Here is a 25,436-nt window from a genome sequence, read left to right as displayed (position 1 = left end):
CGGTGTAACACAAGTAGCCCCGAATGCTTCTGGTACCATTAAATACTGTCGTACTGAGAGTACTTTTTAAAAATAAAAATAAATTCATGTTGTTGAAAGACAAATTTGTCTTCATTGTTTCAATGTGTTTTTACATAAATATGTTGTCTCATAGTTTTAATTAAACAAGAAAACAGCGTTATCACTTTCCTCCGCCATGGTGCACATTAGAATTGTTTGCCCATACACAGTGAGACACAATCAAAAACCAACTTATATCAGCGAGCTTCTTGAAGAGTACGTGCCTGGGAGAACTCTCAGATCAAGCTGCCAGTCCCTACTCTCTGTGCCTAGTGTTAGAACGGCGACTTTTGGAGGTCGGAGTTTCGCCAAAGTTGCCCCTGAGCTATGGAATAGGCTGCCATTGGATATTAGGAACATTGACAGTCCTACTTTGTTCCGATCAAGACTCAAAACCTTTCTTTTTCACCAAATCTTTCTTAGAGTATTGAGGCTTTGTGTTTTCCTAGCTGTGTAATGTCTCTTTTTTTGTGTAGACTCAAATGAAGCGCTTTTGAACAGTTCTTCGAACTGGATACCAGCGCTTTATAAATCTATAGTTATTATTATTATTATTATTAATCTGTAGTTATTGTTGTTGTGAGTATAAACTATATAAAACGAGTCATATGAAGCCTTAAGAAGAGATAGACACCACTATCCTCCGCCATGGTGCACATTAGAATTGTTTGCTCATACACAGTGTTGTTGTGAGTATAAACTATATAAAACGAGTCCTATGAAGCCTTAAGAAGAGATAGACACCAACTATATGTCATTAGAAAGAAAGTGATTAAATGTGAAATTAATACATACAAAAGGCCCCTTCTCTGGAAAAAAATAATTTATGGCACCGATTCTCGAACTCAGTCTCTTAGTATCTCTTTGATAAGCTAACTTGAGTATTATTTTAGAAAACTTGTCCCTATTGCAGACGCTATCAAACATCAAGGGACGTAACTGCATGCTCAAAATCTAAAAACATGTAGCAGGGAAAGTAACTCTGGAAAAAATATCATATACGGCACCAATATTCGAAATCAGTCTTGGCAAGTCTCTCTTATATCAGCATGCAAATTTTCAGTCATCCAACTTCTGTAGTTTCTGAGAACACTTGTCCCCATTTCGCGCGGCATGCACTAGGTTGAAACGCACTGAGCAAGGGCCATAAGACACACATTTTCGAACTCATTTAAGATCATGACCAATAACATTACCCATTTCTCTTACTTACATATTTTTGAGAATATTTGTCCCCTTTGAATATATCAGTAACTGAATTCTAACTGCTAATAGCCTTTCATCTTTGGAGTGAGTGAGTGAGTTTGGTTTTACGCCACTTTTAGCAATATTCCAGCAATATCACGACGGGGGACCCTTCATCTTTTGAAAGTATTTAAGTGATATCTGTTGACGCCGAATGAACAAGTGCAAGTCGGAACACTAACTTGAAGAACTGATATTGGAGTTGTTACAAACGCTCCAGGGCGAATTCTTAGAGCTCTTGAATGAATGCGATCAAGTTTAATGAGTCGGCTTTGAGAAGCAGACGTGAAGACTTGACAGCCATAGTCAAGTTTTGATAGGATAGGTGCTTTATATAGTTATAACATAGTAGATATATCAGGTCCCCATTGGGCTTTGGACACACACTTCAATAGCCTAATAACACTGTTACAATGGCTGCAAAGATGAGGTATATGACTGACTTTAAACTCTGATACAACATCTAGGTTATAGTCCCCAAGAGATAACTCAACCTTTGAAGGGATTTTACGATGAGTGATCATCATAGCTACTGATTTTGAGTGGGATATTTTGAAACAGTATTTTGAACACCAGGCATTAACTATGTCCAAAACAATTTAATTGCTTCTATAACAAACTGAAACTTAGCAAATCGTCTACAGAAAGGACCATCTTCTGCAAACTGTGCAGCATCGACATTAACAGGAAGACTAATAAACAAGTCGTTGATCATGCCATTAAACAAAACTGGGCTAAAACACTTCCTTGTGGAGTACCATTATCTATGATGTGCACGACAGACAGTACTGTCCTAATACGCACCTGAATACCCTTTCAGACAGAAATGACTGTATCCATCTAAACATGTTACCTTGTATACCATGCTTTTGCAATTTGAAAAGCTACACCTATCGCCAAAACAGATGAAACCTGGAAATAATTATCCCTTGTGATGGAAAAATCAATACAGTCAAGCAGGACATACTTAACTGTGATTCTTTCATCAAAAGGGACACAGAATGGAGGTTCTTCACCTTGCAATAAATACTCATGTGTATAACGCGAATGGCCAATACGACATCGTCGCATAATGACCTCATCAAATCTGGACTGACAACCCATGTAAGGGTAACCGATAGTTGGTTTTATTGCATGTAATTCATTAGTACCTACTTGGGAGTCCCACTTCTTTTGCATTAGATCTTTGATATAGTACCTAATGACAGGTTTGTAGTCACTGTATGGTATTAGAAGTGGTGTCACAGATTTGTTGAGAACTGGTTTTGCTGCAGCATCAGCCATAGTGTTACCCGTGATTCCAACATGACTGGGCAACCAGCAAAAAACGTTGTCGTAATGGCCAGTAGCAAGGTCATTATATAGTTCTAAAATATCTAAAATGAATGGATGACCTGAAGAATTAGATTTTATTGCCTGTAGAGATGATAGAAAATCTGAAAAGATGATGAACCGTTAACAACTGAATATATTCCAAAGCAGTTAATAAAGTCAGGAGAGTTAGGTAGTGTCGAAAATATATGAACTAGTTTTGACAAAGCTAAAGTTTTAATGACTGTAATTTTTCCTATTAGCGTTAGATTTCTTTTTCTGCAATTAGCAACCAATCTATTTATTATATCCCCGTACACACATTTACCACAATTTTTGCCGTTAACATGGACACATTAAGAAACTTAAACTTTTAGGGTGGGTGTTTTGTACGGCCCATATATTTTTAACTATGCATCCTAGCTTCATCAAGCTTGCAACACACATTTACCACAATGAGTACTTGTGCCTTTTGCTAGTTTGAAGATTCTGAATTTTTTTATTTTGGCCGTTTCCATGGAATCATGGTGAAACATAAATTTTGGGTAGAGTTTTTGTACGATCCATGTTTACAATATTATGTATCCTAGCTTCAGCAAACTTGCTACATTAACCACTATGATTGTTTTTTTAATCTTTTATAAGATTCTGAAAGTTTTCTCTTTTTCTGTTTTCATGGAAACATGATGGAATTTAGAAATTTTGATGAGTGGTTTTGTAAAGCTGATATATTTTCCAAAATTGTTTCCACACATGTAGATCATCATAAGTATCTGTGCTTTGTGTTAGTTTAAATTTATGAATTCTTTACCATATCTGTTAAGGCTAGATGGAAATTATTAATTTATTGATTTTCTTATATGATATTGTTCCATTCCACTTCCTCGTAGTGAACACTGGTAACATGGGAGATTTTTTTGGTTTTTTTGGGGGGGTCTATTGTCACTGGAACTCAATCTTAGTTTTTAAAACATTGAAGTTAAATTCAGTTAGAAATGTGTAACCATATTCTGATCGAAATAATTTAGATATTATATAGATGCTTTAAATTTGTTTGTTTTGGTATACAGGTTAAAACTTCTCGTTTCCCTGTCATACTCATTTTGTTATTTGCAGATATGTGTATCCAGAATTTTAGTTCTTTCCAGAAAAACTTTAAAAAATCAATAGGAAAGCCATCAATACCGGGACTTTTATTGTTTTTCATGTTTTCAAATTTCTTTAAGCTCAATTACTCTTTTGTAATAAGTTTTTCATTTGGTTGTCTAACGTTAGAGTCTCTAAATTTGTTAAATTTTCGTAATTTCTGTCATTGCTATCAGAAGTATATAATTTTTTATTAAAGTTTCTTAATTCATCTAAAATGCAATTGCCGTCTGTTATTACCGTATCATCTTCAGTTATAACATTTTATTAATTTACTGACATAATTTCTATTTTCTAAGTGGCAGAAATAACTTGTTGGTTTTTCTCCTTCCTCATACCATTGCATTCTATTTCTAATTTGTATTCCTCTTCTTTAATATGTTCCATTTCTAATTTGTATTTTGATAATTCGGATAGATGTTTTTCGTCTATTTGTTGAAAATGTCGCCTTATGTCATCTTCCAAATCGCTTATCTTACTTTCTAATTCTTTTGTTTGATTGATTTTGGTTCTTTTAATGAATGAAGAAAATGAAATTGTTTTCCCTCTAACTTTCATTAAGAGGGTTTCAAGAAATAAATCATCTATTTTAAGTTTGATGTCTAACTCACTTTGTTCACTATCACTATTCTCAGAATATTCTTTTTTAGTTTCTTCTATAACTGTTTTAACTAAATCTGTATAATCTTTATTTAATAGGAGTGAAGTATTTAATTTCCAATATCCGCGTCCTCTTTCTTGATTAATTGTACTGGAGAAAGATAACGTTATGACTGAGTGGTCGCTTCTATATCCGGGTAAAATGTTTGTTTCCAATGTCACATTTCTTATATCTTCAGACACTAAAAAGAAGTCCAACCCAGCTTGTTGTCTTGGGTTTTTCTTCAACCATGTCAATTTCTGTAAGTCTGTATTTAATTCTCTCCATATATCTATCATATTTAACGATTCTATTTTTTTCCAATACTATCCGTCTTGCTTTTGGGTTATTTATATTTTAATAATTTTCTAAATCAACTGCAGGATTAAGAATAAGGTTCCAGTCACCTACAGTAACTAATGAATCATTTTCGAAGTTATCGATATTATAAAATAGGTTTTTATAAAAATCAGGATCATCACAATTAGGTCCATAGAGATTAGTTAATGTTAGTCTTGTATCTTCTAGAGTTATATCAGCTATTATATAATTGCCATTTTCATCTCTTTTAGTGTTATGAATTGTTATGTCTACATTATTATCAAACATTATAGCAACACCTCTAGCAGTGGATTTATATGGTGCAATTATGCTTTGTAGACCCCATTCATTCCTCAAAAGAGTAACATCATTTTTTTAAATGTGAATGTCTTGTAAACAAACAATAGAGACCTTTCTTTTTCTCCAAATATTCAGGACTTCCTTTCTCATATTTATATCTGCTAAGCCTCTGCAATTAGCCGAAATCACTTTTATTTTTTTGATATTAGCCATAATCTGCTATTGCAAGAAGTAATGTACTATAATGAGTTACAACGGGTATTTGATTTCTATAAATTACAGGGAACAATTTTTTTTGCAGAATAAAAAAAAGAGATGAACATAGAAATATAAAAGCATAAATACTGGTGTTCCATAGTGGACCAAGGGATCCCCTCCCGTTCCCAGTGACCATTTATATTTATTTCCCCAAAATGCAAGTCTGAAGTATAACCAATACCAGTAGCCTTTAGAGTAATCTGAAACAAACCCACATCATATATTTTAAATGTTATGTAACATTTCATTATATCTGTATTGTCAATCCGCAAGATAAATTAATCATTACAAATTATCAGGCATAGAGGACATGAATTAAATACAAGAACTCAAAAGTACAAAAATTCCCCTCTGGCCTAATGTTAACTTATCATCAGAAACATGCTGAATATAGGGTTAAGCCAAATAATATGAAACTAAAATTAAAAATTTGTGGTCAAATTTAGATTTCCTTACAAAGCCAACTAAATTCATATAAGATCCATTTCCAACTGGTCGAGCTAACCCATGGGCATGTGTGACACAGATCAATATATTGATTGACATTGCATATGTCCCGACTTCAACGTGCAATAAGTTTGTATTTATATTTTCTATTATACATGTAACTATATTCAGTAATGTATCATTAACTCGACTAAAGCATGTAAAGTTAACATTACTGTTCAGTTAATAATAATACACGTCGATAAGTCAACACACAGAAATGATAACTCTTACGGCTGTGCAGTTTCGGATAATAACATCCGGTATATGAGCTCCGTGCTCGGCCAGCCTATAAATTGTATCGCACGTGTTATTGTTTATCAACGTACTCAGTTCATATGGTTGCATCAAGGCTCGCCCTGTAGATCTTGACAGTCAGATGTGCATTGAACATTGACGATGCTTTCAAAGCATACTAACAGTACTATTGTTTCATAATTAACATATAACCCATATCATGTAAGTTCTACAAACGACAGTTAGCGTGTCTTCTGCACTACTTGGGCACATAATAATTGTCACGTTTGTCTTTGTCTCGAAACTGAATAATCGCTCAGCTGATGTTGTCCTCTTATCCGATAGTTGTCCAGACATCCGCGGAAGAACGTCGGTACTGCAGAGTCAGATCCATTCCTCTCTCTACGATTCGTGTCTGCACTTTGTGAGATTTCCTGAGTTCGAATGCTCGATTTGCCATCATTCCCCTCAGCTTTTTAATGATGACTGGCAGGTCTGTGCGGATACTGGCCTTTATTGATCTCACCACTTGACCACTCTTCAGCGCAGCTGTGTACACCCTTTGCCTATCAGATGCAATAACAAATTAGACGACAATAGGTTTTGGCATATCGGGTCTTTACTTATTCGGATCAGTACATGTTCAGGGTAATCGATGCACGTTAGCGAACAGGATTTTGTCGGCCTCGCTGACCCCAATAAGTGTGAAAACCTCTTTAGTTGCCTGCTTTAGTAGTTTTAAGATAATTAATATGTGGCTTCAAAGTCAAATGCATATGGTGATCGAAAATGAGACCCAGGAACTTGGCCTCTTCTACAACCTTGATAGGAGTGCCATGTTAAAATAGCTCTGGATCTTTATGATGCTTGTATTTCCTTTGGAAAACTTAAAACCATTTTCGAGACACCATTTGTGGATTTTGTTGAGACAAAGCTGCAACTGTCTCTCGATGGTATGCATATTTTTCCACGACATGAAATATTAAATCGCCCACAAAAAAGGAACCATCAATGGAATCATATCAATCTTTATACTAAACAGAGTTACAGACAAAATACTGCCTTGTTGGACTCCCTGATCCTGATTATAATGGTCAGACAAGGTGGAACCCACACGAACCTGAAATTGTCGGTCTGTTAATTTGTTCATATAAATTGAGGCAAACGGCCTCTTAACCCCAAATCTTTTAAAATGCCATACTTCCATGTGGTATCATATGCCTTTTCTAAATGAAAAAAGAATGATACTGCATGCTGATTATTGACAATTGCATTTTTGACAAGATGGTCAATGGTACTTCTATTTTGACGGAAACCACATTGAATGGTACTTATAAGATTGTAAGTTTCCAAGTACCACACCAGTCGATTGTTTACCATTCGCTCCATGATTTTGCACACACAGCTGGTTACTGAAAATTGGTCGATAATTGGATGCATCAGTATGGTCCCTACCAGGTTTAGGTATGGGAACAACTATTGCATTTCGCCACGAAGAAGGAACATTTCCTGACGTCCAGATCTGATCAAATATATCAAAAAGCGTCTCTAAACATGAATTAGGCAAATGCTTTAGGAGCTGATAATGAACATTATCATCTCCCGTTGCAGTATCGTACGCTTGACCAAGGGCAGTATTTAGCTCGTGGAGCGGAAATACCTCATTATAAATCTTCTCCATTTTGAGAAGTAAAATCAACCCTCTTCTTTTCCTGTTGTTTCTGATGATTTTGAAACTTAGGATCGTAAGTCGATGATGAAGAGTGTTTGGTCAGCGTCTCGCCAAATTTATAAGCAATGTCCACTTTATCTGTTAATAGATGGTTACCATCCTTGAGATGGTGGACAGTCGACTTTGAGCCTTCGCCTTTATTTCTTGCAATCATGTTCCACACTTTGGATATTGGCGTGCGAGAATTCATTTTAGAGACATCATTCCTCCAGGACTTACGCTTATTTTGTTTGAATATACGGCGTGCCTTGGCATTTGTGATTTTAACACGATCCAAATTATGTACAGTTGGATGTCGGTGGAAATATTTCTTCGCTTTTTTCCTGCACTTCCTAGCCTGTTTGCAGTCTTTATCAAACCATGGTTTTCGAATGTGTGGATTTGCAGAGGACTAAGAATGGTTATAACAGCAATTTCATTCAGCTTATCCGACGGTTAAAGTCACAACACATATTTGAAACCTAGAAATCCAGAAGTACTCCAAACCGATGAGAGCCATCTTACCGGAAGCCGTCAATGTACGGAACAGACTTGGCACGGCGCACAATAGGCACACGTTTCAACTCGGGAACTAGGCCAAAAAGCTCGAGGAGCGTGTTTTTTTAACCATCCTACTCTGACGACTTTCATGAACAGCAGTTCCCACAGTACGTCCAGGGCTGTAGCTGGATGGGCGTCAAGGATGAGAATGGTGATCTCGGAAACAGTTCTGTTCATTTCCTGGGAATTCAAATTTGCTCTGTACAGCTCTATCACGGTCATATTCGCACAGTCGATACGAACAATTCCAACAGACAGTCCCTGTTAACTCTGAATAGTGACAATAATGTTCGTGAAACCAACCTAAATCTAAACATATTTATGAACTATATGTTATTAAAACAATGCCCTTAACTGACTGCTTACAGATTACCAAGCTTGAATACATTATTGAAAATATATAATAGTATTCTAACGTTTGTGTTAATTGCGAATTATACGTATTTAGTGTGATGCTGATCAGTAACATACGATGTAGATGGATCTGCCTGCCAATATACTGTGGCTGTCTGGAGATCGCACTTGTGGAGATGGCCCCAAATGCAACTAATGAGAAATATTACTGATGACCGCATATGCTGATGTGTACAATATACCTTGAAGGCAGCCTGTTCCTTTCCCCACGTGAGGAAGTATCCACGTTTGTGATGAGAATGGAAGTACAGCTTAAACGTACACTCTTAGAAGACACAACACAGACTGAACAAAATATGTCCTTGTACAAGCTGTACATATGTTGTGTTTGAGTCTTGCAATAAAATGAATAAACATAGAAACAACCCCTTTCTAATGAATTCCAAACATTGGGGTGAACAGAAAACGGTTGTGCATTAACCCTCAGGGGTCTCCAGCAAACCATGCTTGTCGTAAGAGGCGACTAAATGGATAGGGTGGTCAGGCCCGGTGACTTGCTTCATTGCATGCCATCATATCCAAAATGCGTGAATCGATGCTCATGATGTCAATCACTGGATTACCTGGTCCAGACTCGATTATATACAGATCGCCGTCATATAGCAATATAGGAATATTGTTGCTATAGTGCTATTTGCCACAATTGGCATTGAAGATATCTACTCTTCAGTGACGCCTTTCTAAGAGCGACATTAGACAACATCGTCAAATGGAAAGGCTAACGAACAATTTGCTCGCTGTAATAATGTCCTGCATCAGCTTGAATAACACTATCAAACTCATCTTATTTACGATGCAACATCTGTCGGAGATGACAATCTGGTCGCACCTTTCACGTTATTTAACCTATGACATTAACTGAGGAAAATTGATTAATTAGAATAGTTATTCAATTTAGCAACTATATCAAACAGCTTTACATCCCTGCATGTGTGTTTGTATCCACATGACATCGCAAATGAAATTAATACTTAACATATTGCATTAAACTACATATACAACAATGACAATATTTACTAACGAACTTATTGCAGAAGATCTTCACTTCACCTATCACCTAGCCTCTTTACTGAAATGCGTGCATACAGTCTAAATAAGAAATAATGTTTGCTCCACCCACTGTGTAGTGTAATAAAGTATAGTTTTGCCCTGAGCTATTATAGTTAAAGCACGGGGACACCGAGGCCAGAATACTCACTCAAGGCTCAGATCACTCCCCGTTCGGTTCAAATGTATTCCCCCCATGTTTACATTATTCTACTTCTCCTGTTCAGTCTTAGGTCCAAAGCTGCCATGCAAGTTGTCTTTCAAAAAGAAGTTAAAGATCGTACAATATTAATATATATATATAAATATAGTATATATATGATAAAATAAGTATGTCAGCACATATTTCGTTTGCTCCATCAAGGCTAGAACAATCTGTGCAATGCTAAAAGAATATCTTATCAACCATGGGGCACAGCTGCAGATGACAACATATTTCGTGGTTGCGAACGTATCAGTCATATCTCTCTACCGTTGTATAGGGAACAATTGTCTCACCAAAATCTGACGATTTCCTTTTCCATTCGAGTGTTTTCACTTTACAATTTACAGATAACAGGTAAGAGTTTTCCATTTATGTACAAATCTCTCCTCTTTCCTTTACTTTATCTTAGATAACTAAGTCTGTGCTTAAATACAAAGAAAGTTTGTTTATATAGCCTGTAGTTTTGAGTGAACGCCAGATAATAACGAGTGTCGAATATTTCCTGAAGCAGATTCCTCGGGGAATAACAGATGAAATAGTTAAAAAATGAATCAAAGGATCGCTGATTCAGTGAAGACAACAGGTTTTTCCTCAACAAGGCTAAACATGTCCTGCTGTACCACTCACATAATTTTCATTAAAAACGTAAATGCCAGTTAATGTGGAACTCCATGTAAAAGAAAAAAGCACCGGATATATACTGTATATTGGATGACAATATTGGATTGCCCTATCTAATCCCAGGACAATTAACCATTGAGCAAAGAACCATAAAATAAGAACAAGTTTTAGATTTGGATATATTGCATAATCGTTTACATTGAGTTAAATTAATAGAGAGTATTCTATCATTTGGGCAGAAAATGTAATATCTAGATAAAGGGGTCATCATAAGCTTTTCTGATTGATCACCACAACGTCATGTCATATGATAACTAATCTAATGTATTTTAATTATTTGAATAAACTAGGAACTAATAGGACTATTGGATTATGTTTTTTACAGAAAAGAGAGTCTCCCAAGTTAAATCGGCACCTCCTCTCACAAACGTGGTTACGTGCACGTGCCTCCTGTCGGGAAAGGAACAGGCTGACCAAACCCTTGTATACAACACATCAATACGTCTGACAGGCAGTGTCATCAATATGTTACTGATCACCTTCACAATATCTTCATTTCAATTACAATAGCTATACACAGAATAGTATTATCTGTCATGAACAATCTATTTCAAACTCGGTAAGACTAGAGTTTAGTAGACAATCAGTAAGTGGCGTTTCAGTTCAATACAGTTGATAAATATGTTAACATTCCAGCTATCCAGACTTCGGTCGCCGTTGGAAATCATCATTTATATCATTGCGATATGCTATCTCCTCGAAGCAATAACAAACGCAGGAAGCCGGGTTTTCTTTGGCACTAAACGATTGTTGTTGAACAGAAATGGGCATGAACGAGAATGTTCAAAGAGCATTGGGTATTTGCCATCTCGTGGTATGAAGTTAGAGGACATGGTTTTAGATCCTTCCAGAGCTTTTGGAACCAGAAGAGGAGGCGAGAACATCACTGAAGTTAAATATCAAAATGAAAGTACGGAGTTTTTCAATTTTGAACTTGGCGTTTTGAGAACACTATGCAGAGGAAGGCCTGGTCTGATGAGACACTTGGAAAACCGTCCTCATCATGCATCTGTGAATGATGTGACAAACGTAATCACAGTGTCCAATAAAACAGAGCTGAAATATATGGAGAGTTTAGAGGGACTGACTGTTGGAATTGTTCGTATCGACTATGCAAATATGTACTGGACCGTGATAGAGCTGTACAGCGCATATCTGAATACCCGGGAAATGAACAGAACTGCTGCCGAGACCACCATTCTCATCCTTGACGCCCATCCAGCTACTGCCCTAGACGGATTGTGGGAACTGCTGTTCAAGAAGGTCGTCAGAGTGGGATGGTTGAAGAAAACAACGCTCCTGGAGCAGTTTGTCCTTAATCCCGAGTTGACACGGGTGCCCATTGTGCGCAAAGCCAAATCTATTCCTTACATCGACGACTTCCGTTATGATGTCTCTGATCGTGTAGGAGGCTTTCTGGGCAGGAAAAGAGGTTGTGACAGGATTAGGATAACTGTTGTGTTGAGAAAAAACTACATAGCCTATCCACGAAACGTCAGGGGCCTAATAGAGAGACAGTTTAATAATTCTGATGAACTCATTCAGGCGCTGAAAAACACATTTCCTGGAACTCCTGTACAAGCCGTAGCGTTGGAGACTTTGACCATCAGAGAACAAATACAACTGATCACGGAAACGGATATTTTGATCGGTGTACACGGTGCAGGGTTAGCACTCACGTTGTTCCAGGTTCCTGGAACAGGGTTAATTGAACTCTTCCCTCACAAGTATAAACAACACAGAAATAGTCACATGGAACAGTTGGCTGTTTTGGGTGGTAAACTATACAGTAGTTGGTATAGTAACAACAAGTTTGCCACCTCTGTGCACGTACCCCCACGAGTCTTGACGGATATGGTGTTTGACATGGGCTTGAGAATCTATGAAAACTCTATTACATATGATATTTGAAAGAATCAAGGCTGTGATGCTCCCTTTGTGTCGTACAGTTTATTTTCTATACCGGTTTACTGGTATGCACATCACCCCAGTCAATATTTTGCTCATTCGCTACATTCGAAAATAATCTACCTATTAAAATAACTGTACGAAATATAAATGTTCTAGAGAACAATAAATCTCAACAGACGGGATATTAAAAGAAATAAATAGGTCGGTCAACATCGACATGTGTGTTCTGCGTGCTGCATTGATTGGAAGTGTGACATTACTCACACATTACTCTACAAAGGTGTATGTTGTTCACATGGAAGTGTAATGATATATTGCAAAACTAAACACTAGCATCAGACGATACGATTTCATTTATTGTTTTTACATGATACATATGCAGAAAATGAAATTGCTTTCCTGTGTAGTGAGTACATTATTGCATATTTGTCTGGTTTTTCTTATACATAACACAGATATAGCACAGAATATGTTGAGTTTATTCTGACAGAATTGGTTAACTGACAAGCTTGTTGAACAAGTTATGTATATTGTAACTATAAAGTGTTTCAGTGGGTATTTGTTTGTGTCTTCTGATAGTTCCGACAAGTCTATCCCCTAAAATATAAATAAAGGTCATCACTTATAACTTAATCGATATATAGTTAATTAAGACTTTTGGACAATATTTAAATCAACTCGATGTTATTTGTGAGATTGTAAGATCATACATTTGACATGAATGCACAGACCAATTCGTACCCGGATCTTTACGGGTCAGAGTTCTGCTTTTATATAAATCTAGATTTGTTTTGTTTTCATAAAATACATATATTCCATAGTCATAGTACATAACTATCGATGCTTTACCGTAAAACATTATTGTCAAATGCTGAGTGACGATGCATATTATGGTAAATCTGCTGTGCTAAAAGATCACGCAACTGATGGAAAATGTAGAATTCGAAACAATGCTGGCAAAAATAAATGTGACAATTATAAAACAACGTATTATCCATGCTTCGAACACACAAACATATATCATATAGTATCAGTACTAGAGTGAGTGAGTGAGTGAGTTTGGTTTTACGCCACTTTTAGCAATATTCCAGCAATATCACGGCGGGGGACACCAGAAATGGGCTTCACACATTGTACCCATGTCGGGATTCGAACCCGGGTCTTCGGCGTGAAGAGCGAACGCTTTAACCACTAGGCTACCCGACCTATAAGTACTAGAACACACATATCTGAAAAACGGAGTTTGCGTATAAAATAAACCTTGCTTGAAACAGTTGTGTTAACTCTAGGAACCGTTTTGTGACTAAGCTACATGTTCGTTACGCTACTGCACGAAAATATAGACTGTATATGCAACTGCCACGTTGAACAGATAATGATGGACATTGATGGGGTATATAATCATGGATGTCGAAATACAGGAGGGAACTATTGTTGTCGTATATTAATGACACATAAACTGGAGGAGCCCACGACGCATTACACTTCAAACATCACTGAACAGTGCCTGTGTATTAAACGATAAATAATATATAATGGGCAGTCATTTAGAACGTTAACGTAGTACATTGAGCGTTACAATACGGCAGTACTGATTCAACGCTAACATTTTCCAGATAATAATATCATTGAAATGAGAAGTTTAGTCATAAAATAGGAATATTTAAATGTTTTCTTAGCTTGAAACAAGAGAGGAGAGAGCTGTGAGGTCCTTTGAGTTCATTCAAGCAAGTGTGCCGAGGACCAATACCCAAGGAGTTATATACCCGCACAGCTCTACTCGCATCACATTAACAATTACTTTGATGTCAGTTATGCCTAACAAGTGTTGATTTTAATTACAGTTTTAGATGATGGTCAAATTTCCTAGGTTAAGTTATTTTGTGAAACATATAAAAAAAGTATAATGTAATATATGAACTGTAATACTTCCATCAAGACACGTCGTAATACAATCCTACAAATACAGAAATATAATCAGAGGTAACACTGTAAAAAATATCTATCCTGGTCAAAAGATCTCAGACAATATAAAGATAGTTATCACACAGTGATATCGCATGTATATGTAGTATAGATCTTTTGCTGAAACTAAATACTGAACAACCCTGATGTACAGCTGCAGGTGACACCATATGTCGCGGTTGCGCTTGTATCGACGCATTTAACAGCAACAGGTGAGGTGAGATGAAATTGGGTTTAACGTCGCGTCCAAGATTATTGCACTTATATAGCGACTTAACAGCAACAGAGAACAGTCGTCGCACAGCAATGTACCTCTGACATTCTGTCCACTGTGTTATTGTTTTTACATTTTACAGGTATGTGTTGTCCTCTTATGTATAAATGCATAATTAGTCATTCATCAGCCTTTTAACATGACAGTGGCTCACACCACGCGTTTTAAACATTGGTTGATCTGTAAAGAAAGACATGTACGTTTACGCATGATGGTAAAAGGGGCAATGAAGAGGTGTTATGTCAGACGACTAAATCTGCATTGTATATGTTGAAATACAAAAAAGGTGAGTTGATATATCAAATAGATTTTAAAACTCATTTTGCAAGAGGCGTCTACATTCATTGTAAAAACACCGAACGTTAATCTTTAAATATGTTATTCCGGAGGATTTCATTGGTAAATTTTGTATCCAAGTAACCCAACGTATGCTTTAATTTCTGCTATAATATTCAGTATCTTAATTCTTATAACCACTGAGCAAGGCAAAACAATTAAACATGTTTCAAATTTGTATCCATTTAGGAATTAATTAAGCAGCCGCCCGTGAATAACACGTGGCGGTTACACTCGCTGCTGAGTTCAAGGAATTTGATTTGTCTTTATGAGATTACAATGAGCGTTTTCGCATAACAATGGTCATTTATACCCGATCTTACAACTTCCCAGATCTATCGTTATTATGGTTCCCATTTTGACTCAAATACAACACTGTAGAAACTGCTATTCGCGCAATGAAATTAACACACACCTGCGACGTCGTATTATTGTTTAAATGCTCCATTATTCTTCAGGAATAGGCAGTTGTTTGTCAATTATACATTATCTTGAACCAACGTTTCAAATATTCAGGTGAATGATTTCAACATTTTGTCCGTAAATATGTGTCGCCAGCGATGCTCGAACACGCATCGTTTGGGGACGTCCAATTGTCGTTCTAAACTACAGCATCTCAAGACGGCACTTATAATATGTAGCATAATGTGTAACTGCATGTTACCTTAACAATGTTCATTTTTAAAAGCAATTTGATAAACCATATATATATATGGACCTCGGCTCCATTATTTTTGAGGAATGGAGAGTTCATTCGGACATTCCCCTTTACATATTGAACATTGCCATCATCATCTGTGTTTTCGTTACTCAAGTTACTCAAGAGAGCCTCCAGGTAGCTTTTATTTTCCCATCATATTTCAGACTGAACGCGAGTGAAACAATGTTGTCAGATAGTGTTTTAAAAAAAAACAAGGGGTGCTTGAATAATTTCCAGGTGTATCATTTACATTTAGTTCGATTAGTTAGTTACATTGGGCAGAATGTAAAACCAGGTACAAAACTAACATAAAACTCGAGGTGAAGGACCGATAACCAGGATTTGTCATTTGATGTTATCTCAGTATGCGAAATAGTACACCAGTATAGACCAAACCGATGCTGATATAACTGCAAAATAATTGTTTGAATAAATTAGGATAACCTCCTTTCTTTCTAAAAAGATTTGTGAAATTTGTTACAGAGAACAAAGGCCCTGAATCTGCTGCACCTTCACTCTCATCACAAATGTTGATACAGATCTCATGTGAGGGAGCACATTGACCGTCCTATTGTACTGCGTCGAAGTTCTAGATTTGTGAACAAAACTTGCAGTTGCATTCACGTTTCACGTCGCTCATTAACATCAACGTACGTGTAATATTATTTCTGCTGAGTAGTGGTTGATATCGACAGTATACTCACAGGCACTCAACTAAAAATCATACGATATTAATCATCATCATGTATATGTTTAATCCGCTATCATCGTAGACATTAGAAAATTATCATTTAATTTAAATCTTAATCTGTTTCAAGCTGGTTAAGAGTACTTTTTAGTACGCAATCGGTTTTTGGCGTTATTTGTTTTAAATATAGCTGATAGGTATTATAATATGTTATTCAGGCGTACAAGAAAACTAAGGTCGCGATTGAAAATCATCATTTATATCATTGCGATATCCTATCTCCTCGTAGCAATAACAAACGCAGGAAGCCGGGTTTTCTTTGGCACTAAACGATTGTTGTTGAACAGAAATGGGCATGAACGAGAATGTTCAAAGAGCATTGGGTATTTGCCATCTGGTGGTATGAAGTTAGAGGACATGGTTTTAGATCCTTCCAGAGCTTTTGGAACCAGAAGAGGAGGCGAGAACATCACTGAAGTTAAATATCAAGATGAAAGTACGGAATTTTTCAATTTTGAACTTGGCGTTTTGAGAACACTATGCAGAGGAACGCCTGGTCTGATGAGACACTTGGAAAACCGTCCTGATCAGGCATCTGTGAATGATGTGACAAACGTAATCACAGTGTCCAATAAAACAGAGCTGAAATATATGGAGAGTTTAGAGGGACTGACTGTTGGAATTGTTCGTATCGACTATGCAAATATGTACTGGACCGTGATAGAGCTGTACAGCGCATATCTGAATACCCGGGAAATGAACAGAACTGCTGCCGAGACCACCATTCTCATCCTTGACGCCCATCCAGCTACTGCCCTAGACGGATTGTGGGAACTGCTGTTCAAGAAGGTCGTCAGAGTGGGATGGTTGAAAAAAACAACGCTCCTGGAGCAGTTTGTCCTTAATCCCGAGTTGAAACGGGTGCCCATTGTGCGCAAAGCCAAATCTATTCCTTACATCGACGACTTCCGTTATGATGTCTCTGATCGTGCAGGAGGCTTTCTGGGCAGGAAAAGAGGTTGTGACAGGATTAGGATAACTGTTGTGTTGAGAAAAAACTACATAGCCCATCTACGAAACGTCAGGGGCCTAATAGAGAGACAGTTTAATAATTCTGATGAACTCATTCAGGCGCTGAAAAACAAATTTCCTGGAACTCCTGTACAAGCCGTAGCTTTGGAGACTTTGACCATCAGAGAACAAATACAACTGATCACGGAAACGGATATTTTGATCGGTGTACACGGTGCAGGGTTAGCACTCACGTTGTTCCAGGTTCCTGGAACAGGGTTAATTGAACTCTTCCCTCACAAGTATAAACAACACAGAAATAGTCACATGGAACAGTTGGCTGTTTTGGGTGGTAAACTATACAGTAGTTGGTACAGCGACAACAAGTTTGCCACCTCAGTGCACGTACCCCCACGCGTGCTGACGGATATGGTGCTTGACATGGGCAGACTAGTGTGTGGAGGCACCTTATAAGATGGTATTCAACAGAATTAAATTGATGTGACTGCGTTAAGTCATACACGTTGTTTTAAGAAAGGATTGATGGCACGAACTTCACCCTTAGTTTATTTCCCTAAATACCTTACCTCATGATATTAAACAAATCAAATGCATAGATTAATATTAATGTTACAATAGCCAAGTACGAAATTATATGAAAAATCAACGTCAGTATCTTGTGTGCTTCATTCGCTGAATGTGTGACACATCAATAAATCAGTATGAGCAGGGCATTGATTAGATTGTACACATGTGTTGATAGCGAACTCAAGTATGTGTTTCCTTTCAAGTCATGAAATGTAATTGTATATCACAAAAATAAATGCCAGCTGTAAAAGATGTGTTTTCATTTTTCTTCACAAGGGAAACATGTATGCAAAAGAGTATTACTTTCATCTATCCTGGCAAAATCATTTTTTCATATTCACATTTATGTATTACAAAGAATACGTTACAGATGATAACTGTGTGTATTGTTTTAACAGCTCATTCTTTACTACATCCATCATGTTCAGTGAACATTTGCTCTTGTAAAACCCGAGGCACACTTTTCTTTTTCAAATGTTATTTCAATTTTTTTTTCAAAGTAAATATGGCGGGAAATCATGTTTGTCTAATCCCAGTAGAGTAGTTGTTTTCTTAACACCGTAAAGCTATATGGCCTGATATCCATCGAATAATTGATAGTATCAGCATTGTCCGGGCATCACGCGTAATTGTATCATTTACACTCTTCATAAAAAGAAATGCACATATAGTATGTAGTTCATTGAACCTGACGACGCAAAACATCCGGTATATAAATCGAGCTCCAAAATTTCATATTTGTGTGTATGATATTAAATCAAATATATCGACTTTATTAGGTACAATGAATTTACTAATAATCTACCTGTGCGTTTCTTTTTTTGAAGAGTGTATGGTACTCATTGGTTGGTACAAATTGACTCGGCGGATAGTTTGCTTTATGGAATATTTTCTCGCTATTCCAAAGCTTTTCTAATTGTTCGTTTCCTTTCACAGAACAATATCGGCTGTTTTGAAGCACTGATCGAAAACATATCTTGTCTTTAACAAGACACCCAAGCTAAACCCAGAATATTTAATGGAATGTTTCCGAGTCTCAAAAAAAAATTCCAATCTAATATTGTTTTCGTTTGAATAAAAAGTGACTATCAATGTAACTCTACTGCACAATTGCTTTTTCCCTTCGGTCTACAGAAACTACAGTGAATCTCAGTACTTATGTTCAAAACTCGTGAAGATCCGATTTAGAATTGGTCTTCAGCATCCGATGCTAGTCGTAAGAGCCGACCAACGTGATCGGTTAGTCAAGATTGCTGACCTGGTTGATGCATGCTATCGTATCCCAATTATGTAGATCGATGCACAAAATGTTAATTTTCCCTAAAACGTTATATTCTTGACATGCAAAAAGAATATAACACGACCCATTTAAATTTTGGAAACCCATTTGTCCAGAAACTCTCCATGCTGTGGCCAGTCTTTGTGTTAGGTACTTCGAACATTGAACATGCTGTTCTCATGGGTACATTAAAGAAAAAGGAATAAAAATGTAAAACAAAATCTTTCGAAAACTCAAAATTTAAATTATGTCGCCCATGGGCGAGAATAGTTTCCTTTGCTCAAAACCCATGATTTTTCTTTTGCAAATGCATAAAGTTGTGTCTACAAGCATCATGACACATGGTTCAACTCATTTTAACTTAATTCAACTAATTTGTGGCGTTGTTAAAATATTTCGCCCTTGGGTGAAGGGATTGGCCAACGGGCGAGAATATTTTCCTTTGCTCAAAACTCATGTTACTCTTTTACAAATACATAAAGGTGTGTTTACAAGCATCATAACACATGATTCAACTCATTTTAACTTTATTCAACAAATTTCTGGCCTTATAAAAATAGTTCGCCAAGGGGCGAGAATATTTTCCTATGCTCAAAACTCATGCATCAAGGTGTGTCTACAAGCATCATGACACATGATTCAACTAATTTTAACTTAATTCAACTAATTTGTGGCGTTATTAAACTATTTCGCCCATGTTGTGGTCGGTCTCTTTGAAACATTAACTACTTGGGTGCAAAGTATATTGTATCATGTGAAACATACTTTCTATTATATGAGTACATTACTATTTAAAATGGGCCTTTGGTTGGATGTTATCTTTGTAGAACTTTTACAAGTTTTACCTTTTGTACATATCGTAACGATCTTTTATGAACCCAGCCTCACCTCTAAACATGTATTTATAGTTTATCATCCGAATTCATGCGAGTGTACTCCAATTCATTGGCGTTATCGTCCACAAAAGTTCAGTTTACTTGGTGAATTTTCTTTATCATTTCCCATTTTATGTCTCGTTGTTACATTTCTAATCGTTACATTGTTTATGATGACATACAAAGACGAGGCCACAGAAAGGAAGAACCCGGTCTGCAGCATCTTTGGTTTGGTGTATTGTAGTAAAATGTTAACGGCCTACGCTTTTAAGTGGATGTTACGTTCCGTATACCTTCCATTCATCACACTGGGTAATTCAGTGATTAATTAATTATGGTATGCGATATACAGGTACACATGCGCGTATTTTAAAGAAAGAAACCGATTCGTCTTTCATTCACAACGTCTGGCTGAATATATCACATTCTAACGAAATCTCGAAATAATTATTTCTTATATGAGGTGTCAAACTGACCAATGGGAATTATGTTTGAAGCCGATGGAGGAAAATTTGAGTGAATATTGTGACACGAAAGCAACTTTTAAATGCATTGCCACTTTTGGTATTAACAATGGAAACAGTCAATGAAAAACAACAGCCTTCTTATATTAATTCCCATATTCTCACTAGTACTTTGCATCTAATTACAGTGTCGGCCTAATTTACAGATAAGTCCACAATACACCACGCGTGAATAAACAGCTATGCAGGTTGTGGCGTGGGCAAATACCGAGCCTGTACATATATTTTTGTAGATACATGTATTACATATTTTCGTTAATTGTGGATATATTAAGCACAAAGACACAAAATGTTTATGAAAGATGAATTGATGCCTTGATATATTCAACAAGAACGAATCTTGTATTTTCATGATGCACACACCTTTATCTATTTGCAAAAGAAAAACATGAGTTTTGAGCTGAGGAAAATATTCTCGCCCATGGGCGAAATATTTTTATAACGCCACAAATTAGTTGAATTAAGTTTTGAGAAAAGGAAAATATTAAAATATTTCATTCTACCAGAACTCAGTCAATTGTTTTCAGCAATACCCACCTGACTGTGTTATAGATCAGTTTCAAAAGCGATACTTCAAATTCATTTGGGGAAATAAACCAGATGAAATAAAAGGAAGTTTAATTGTATGTGAAAATAAAGATGGAGGCATAAAATGCCCGCAAATAGTTTTTTTAAAAACCCATGAAAGTGAAAGAAAATTGCGATTTTGGTATTCTTTCACAGGGAATTTGGTAAAACGATAACAATAAAATAGATAATAAATATATCCTGTATAAGGATTGGAAAGAAATGGCGGTAATCTATATCAATGGCCTAACTGATCAAACTGGACTTTTTCTTTCGTTTGAAAAATTCACAGAGACCTTTAATGAAAAAAAAACCACTTTCTAAAATATATGACTTTACTGATCTCTGTAAAACAATTCTGCCGTACAGTGGTGATAAACAGTTTCCAAAAGAATACTCATTCTTACCTTTTAACTTGTTTCACCAACTGAAAACACAAAAGGGAAGTCAACATTACTACTCAACAATCCGAGGGCGGGGAAACTTACTTTCCATCGTAATTGTGTGAAAACTTGTATTAAGGTATGGGACAGCAGGGGAACATATTGACAGGATCCAAGATACAATGAGCACGGATCCATATTCCAGAAAAGGGAATACTGTGATAGCAAAATTATCAGAAAACAGGGTCTGCCGTACTTTACATCAATTAATTTGCGTAAAATATACAACACAAAATTAAATTCATATATGATATTTTATTCAAAAGAATTGTCGTGAATCCAAGAATTATTACTGTTATTACAACTTAAATTAAGTAAAATCAAATTTATTACTTGCCCGTGAAGTGATCACCTGTTTAATAAACATACAGCAGTATTACACATTGTGTAATACCAAAGCGCGTGCTTATGTACTGCGGGAACAAGTTACACTAACAAACATTGAAAGCTATCAACATCCCTTGGCTTATTCAGCGACATTGCGGGAGGAGATGATAGATCACTGAGAGGAGCTTATGCATACTCAATGACCCCAGCAACCCGTTGCCAGGCTGACGTCCCATGCATTGTTTCGCCGGTGGATCTTGCAACAAAATTCCACAAATCACGTCATTGAGTATCTGTGTCCCAGGTGGATGAGGAGAAAAAAACATCCGATACTCGCTCTGTCCTGCTCCACAGATATGATATATCTATATATATGGAATTCGAAGAAATGCTGGCTAAAATAACAGTAAACAACAAGTCAACATCAATATGACTTAATGTGAACATGTGACGTAATGTGATATACGATACATAGTGTGACTTAAGGTGACTTAATGTGACTGAGTGTGACTAAAAGTGATGTATGTGACTTTGTGTGCTGTTTGTGACCTAGTTGTACTGGATTTGGCTTAATGTGACTTAATCTGACTTAATTTGTATATGTGATTTATATGACTTTATGTTTTTATATGACTAAATGTGACTTAGAGTAACTTAATGTGATGTACATGACTTTGTATGACTTAATGTGACTTTGTTTGACTTACTGTGACTTTGTGTGACTAAATGTGATGAATGTGACGTAATGTGAAATACGTGACTTAGTGTGATGTATGTGACTTAGTGTGATGTATGTGACTTTATGTGATGCAAGAGCAATAACCTGCATGTAGCCCATGCATTACTGCCAAGCATACACAAAGTTACAAGTTACAGATAGATTTACACACCAACTAAGGATTACCTTTTGCGACCGTTGCTAGCACGAAAGGGAAGAGCAATCAGAAACGGTAAATGAGATCTCGTACAACATTAACCTCTGTTGCGATGTGAATTTACATTCTTTTCCATTTTAGAATAAATTCTAAATACCTAACAAACGTCTGGTTATCCGTTCCGTAGAATGGATCTTCAAATGCTAAATTGTAGAAATCTATGCTATTTATCCAATATATTAAATGCATTGAAAGAATAATACATTCAGGAAAATGTCTAAATTCCACCATAACTAAAATAATTAAATCTGATTTTTGATACACCATGTCACAATGTAACTGAAATATAGGTCTTCAGTGTGGAGAACCTGCTGAGTTGATGTATTTTTATGTACAAAGTGAAACATCTGGAGAACTTAATTAATTATCGATCCCAGGGTCCTCCACCAAGAGCGAAATGATATGTCAGTTCATAACGTTAATACGAGCATCACGATTTCAACAGGTACGTGTAGCTATATACAGAAAATCGAAAGGCATTATGATACGATACCTCAGAAAATCTCTGCATGGTCATAATTCAAGGTCACCTGACTGCCGGAAATAAAAAAAATGACCCATGTAATAAACACATTTTCGGTTGTAAACTGTGATGTACCAAACAGTCTACTCATTTGTCTACTCAAAGTCTGCATGATGTGGTCAGATTAAGCAGCAACTAAACCGTGCCAGTCCGACCTTTGCGTAGGTGGCCAACAAATGGTCTAAAACTGGCATTCACGGTCTTACAATTGGTTTTATTAGTCTTTAAATCTTATGTCTAGTACATATTTTCACAAACAGGGCTGTTAGCTGATATAAGGAAGGTAACATTCAGTTGAATTCCCAGTTGACGTATTTACTTCTTTTTTTATCAAATATGAGGACTGTATACGACATACGTTAGTCTCGTAACGACGTTTCTACAATTAATATTTTGAATAAGCCGTTAATATGCCAGTTGTGACAGGCCTAGGGATGATGGTATGGTAGCTGTAGCAGACAGGTTGACAGTCGTTGTTACGTGCGTCACTAGGTAATTAGTACGGCATTGACCTTCTTGATTGTTACTATACTTTGAGGATTTCTGTGGCCAGTGGCGGACGTAATTCAAACTCCTTCCACACTGACACCGCATCAAATATATTTGTGTACCGATTACATAACTCTTAGGGACAGGGTGGGGTGGGACGTCACCGGACGACACTGTGTATATTGGGCGGCTCCTCTGATATCTCCTCCAAACATACTTTTATTGAATGACCCATTAAACGATGATACACATCTCGTTGAATATATCAAGGCACTAATTCATCTTTCATAAACATTTTTTTGTCTTTGTGCATATATCGACATATCAACGAAAATACGTAATACATGTATCCACAAAAAAATATACATATACAGGCTAGGTATTTGCCCACAGCAACACCTGCATAACTGTATATTCACGCGTAGTGTGGTAGATCGTAATTGACCGAGAGCAGGTATTGTAGAATCACCTGTAAATAATGCCGACACTGTAATTAGATACAACGTACTAATGAGAATATGAAAATTATCATAAGAAGGCTGTTGTTTTTTCTGAACTGTTACCATTTTCATACCAAAAGTGACAATGCATTTAAAAGTTGCTTTAGTGTCATAATATTCACTCAAGTTTTCCTCAATGGCCTGTAAACATCGAACCGCATATAATTAGATAATTATTTCGAGATTTCGTTAGAATGTGAGATATTCAGCTAGACGTTATGCAATGAAAGACGAATCGGGTTTTTTTCCCCATTAAAATACGCGCACGTGTACCTGTATATTGCATATCTAGTGTCACTTCATTTCCCAGTGTGATGTATCAACGAGACATAAAATGGGAAATGTAAAAGAAACAAACTAAACTTTAATTCGTTGGAAAATAACGCCAATGAATTGGTGTTCACGCGCATGAATTCGTATGATAAACTGTCAAAACGTTTTGAGAGGTAAGGTCGGGTTCATTAAAGATCGTTGCAATTTGTAAAAAAGGTGAAATTTGTAACACTTCTGCAAAGGAAACATCCAACCAAAGGCCCTTTTTAAATAGTAATGTAATGATATAATATAAAGTATATTTCACATGATACAATATACTTTGTACACAATTAGTTAATTCTTTAAATGGACTGACGAAAACATGGGCGAAATATTTAATAACGCCAAAAATTAGTTGAATTAAGTTAAAACGAGTTGAATCATGTGTCATGCTTATAATCCCTTAATGTATTGGCGAAACTAAAACTGTTGAGCAAAGGAAAATATTCTCGCCCATGGGCCAAACCTTTTTCTCGCCCATGGGCGAAATATTTCAATATCGCTAAAAAAAATAGTTGAATCAAGTTAAAATGAGTTACATTTTGTGTCATGATACTTGAAAG

At 36.4% G+C, this 25,436-nt stretch overlaps 2 protein-coding genes across 2 annotated transcripts; both read left to right on the top strand.

Annotated features, from left to right (window-relative positions):
- Window positions 1-11,454: 11,454 nt before the first annotated feature.
- LOC124139781 lies at window positions 11,455-12,534 on the top strand. Its single transcript, XM_046507107.2, has one exon. The coding sequence runs from the start codon at window positions 11,455-11,457 to the stop codon at window positions 12,532-12,534; it is 1,080 nt and encodes a 359-aa protein (XP_046363063.2).
- Window positions 12,535-16,914: 4,380 nt separating this feature from the next.
- On the top strand, window positions 16,915-17,982 carry LOC124139791 (protein O-linked-mannose beta-1,4-N-acetylglucosaminyltransferase 2-like). The gene has a single exon (XM_046507119.2). The coding sequence runs from the start codon at window positions 16,915-16,917 to the stop codon at window positions 17,980-17,982; it is 1,068 nt and encodes a 355-aa protein (XP_046363075.2).
- The last annotated feature ends 7,454 nt before the right edge of the window (window positions 17,983-25,436 follow it).

The sequence above is a fragment of the Haliotis rufescens genome, unplaced genomic scaffold, assembly GCF_023055435.1.
Source record: "Haliotis rufescens isolate VD_foot unplaced genomic scaffold, xgHalRufe1.0.p SCAF_1, whole genome shotgun sequence".
Lineage (NCBI taxonomy): Eukaryota > Metazoa > Mollusca > Gastropoda > Lepetellida > Haliotidae > Haliotis > Haliotis rufescens.
Note: the sequence above shows the minus strand (reverse complement) of the source record. Positions and strands in the feature narration are given on the sequence as shown.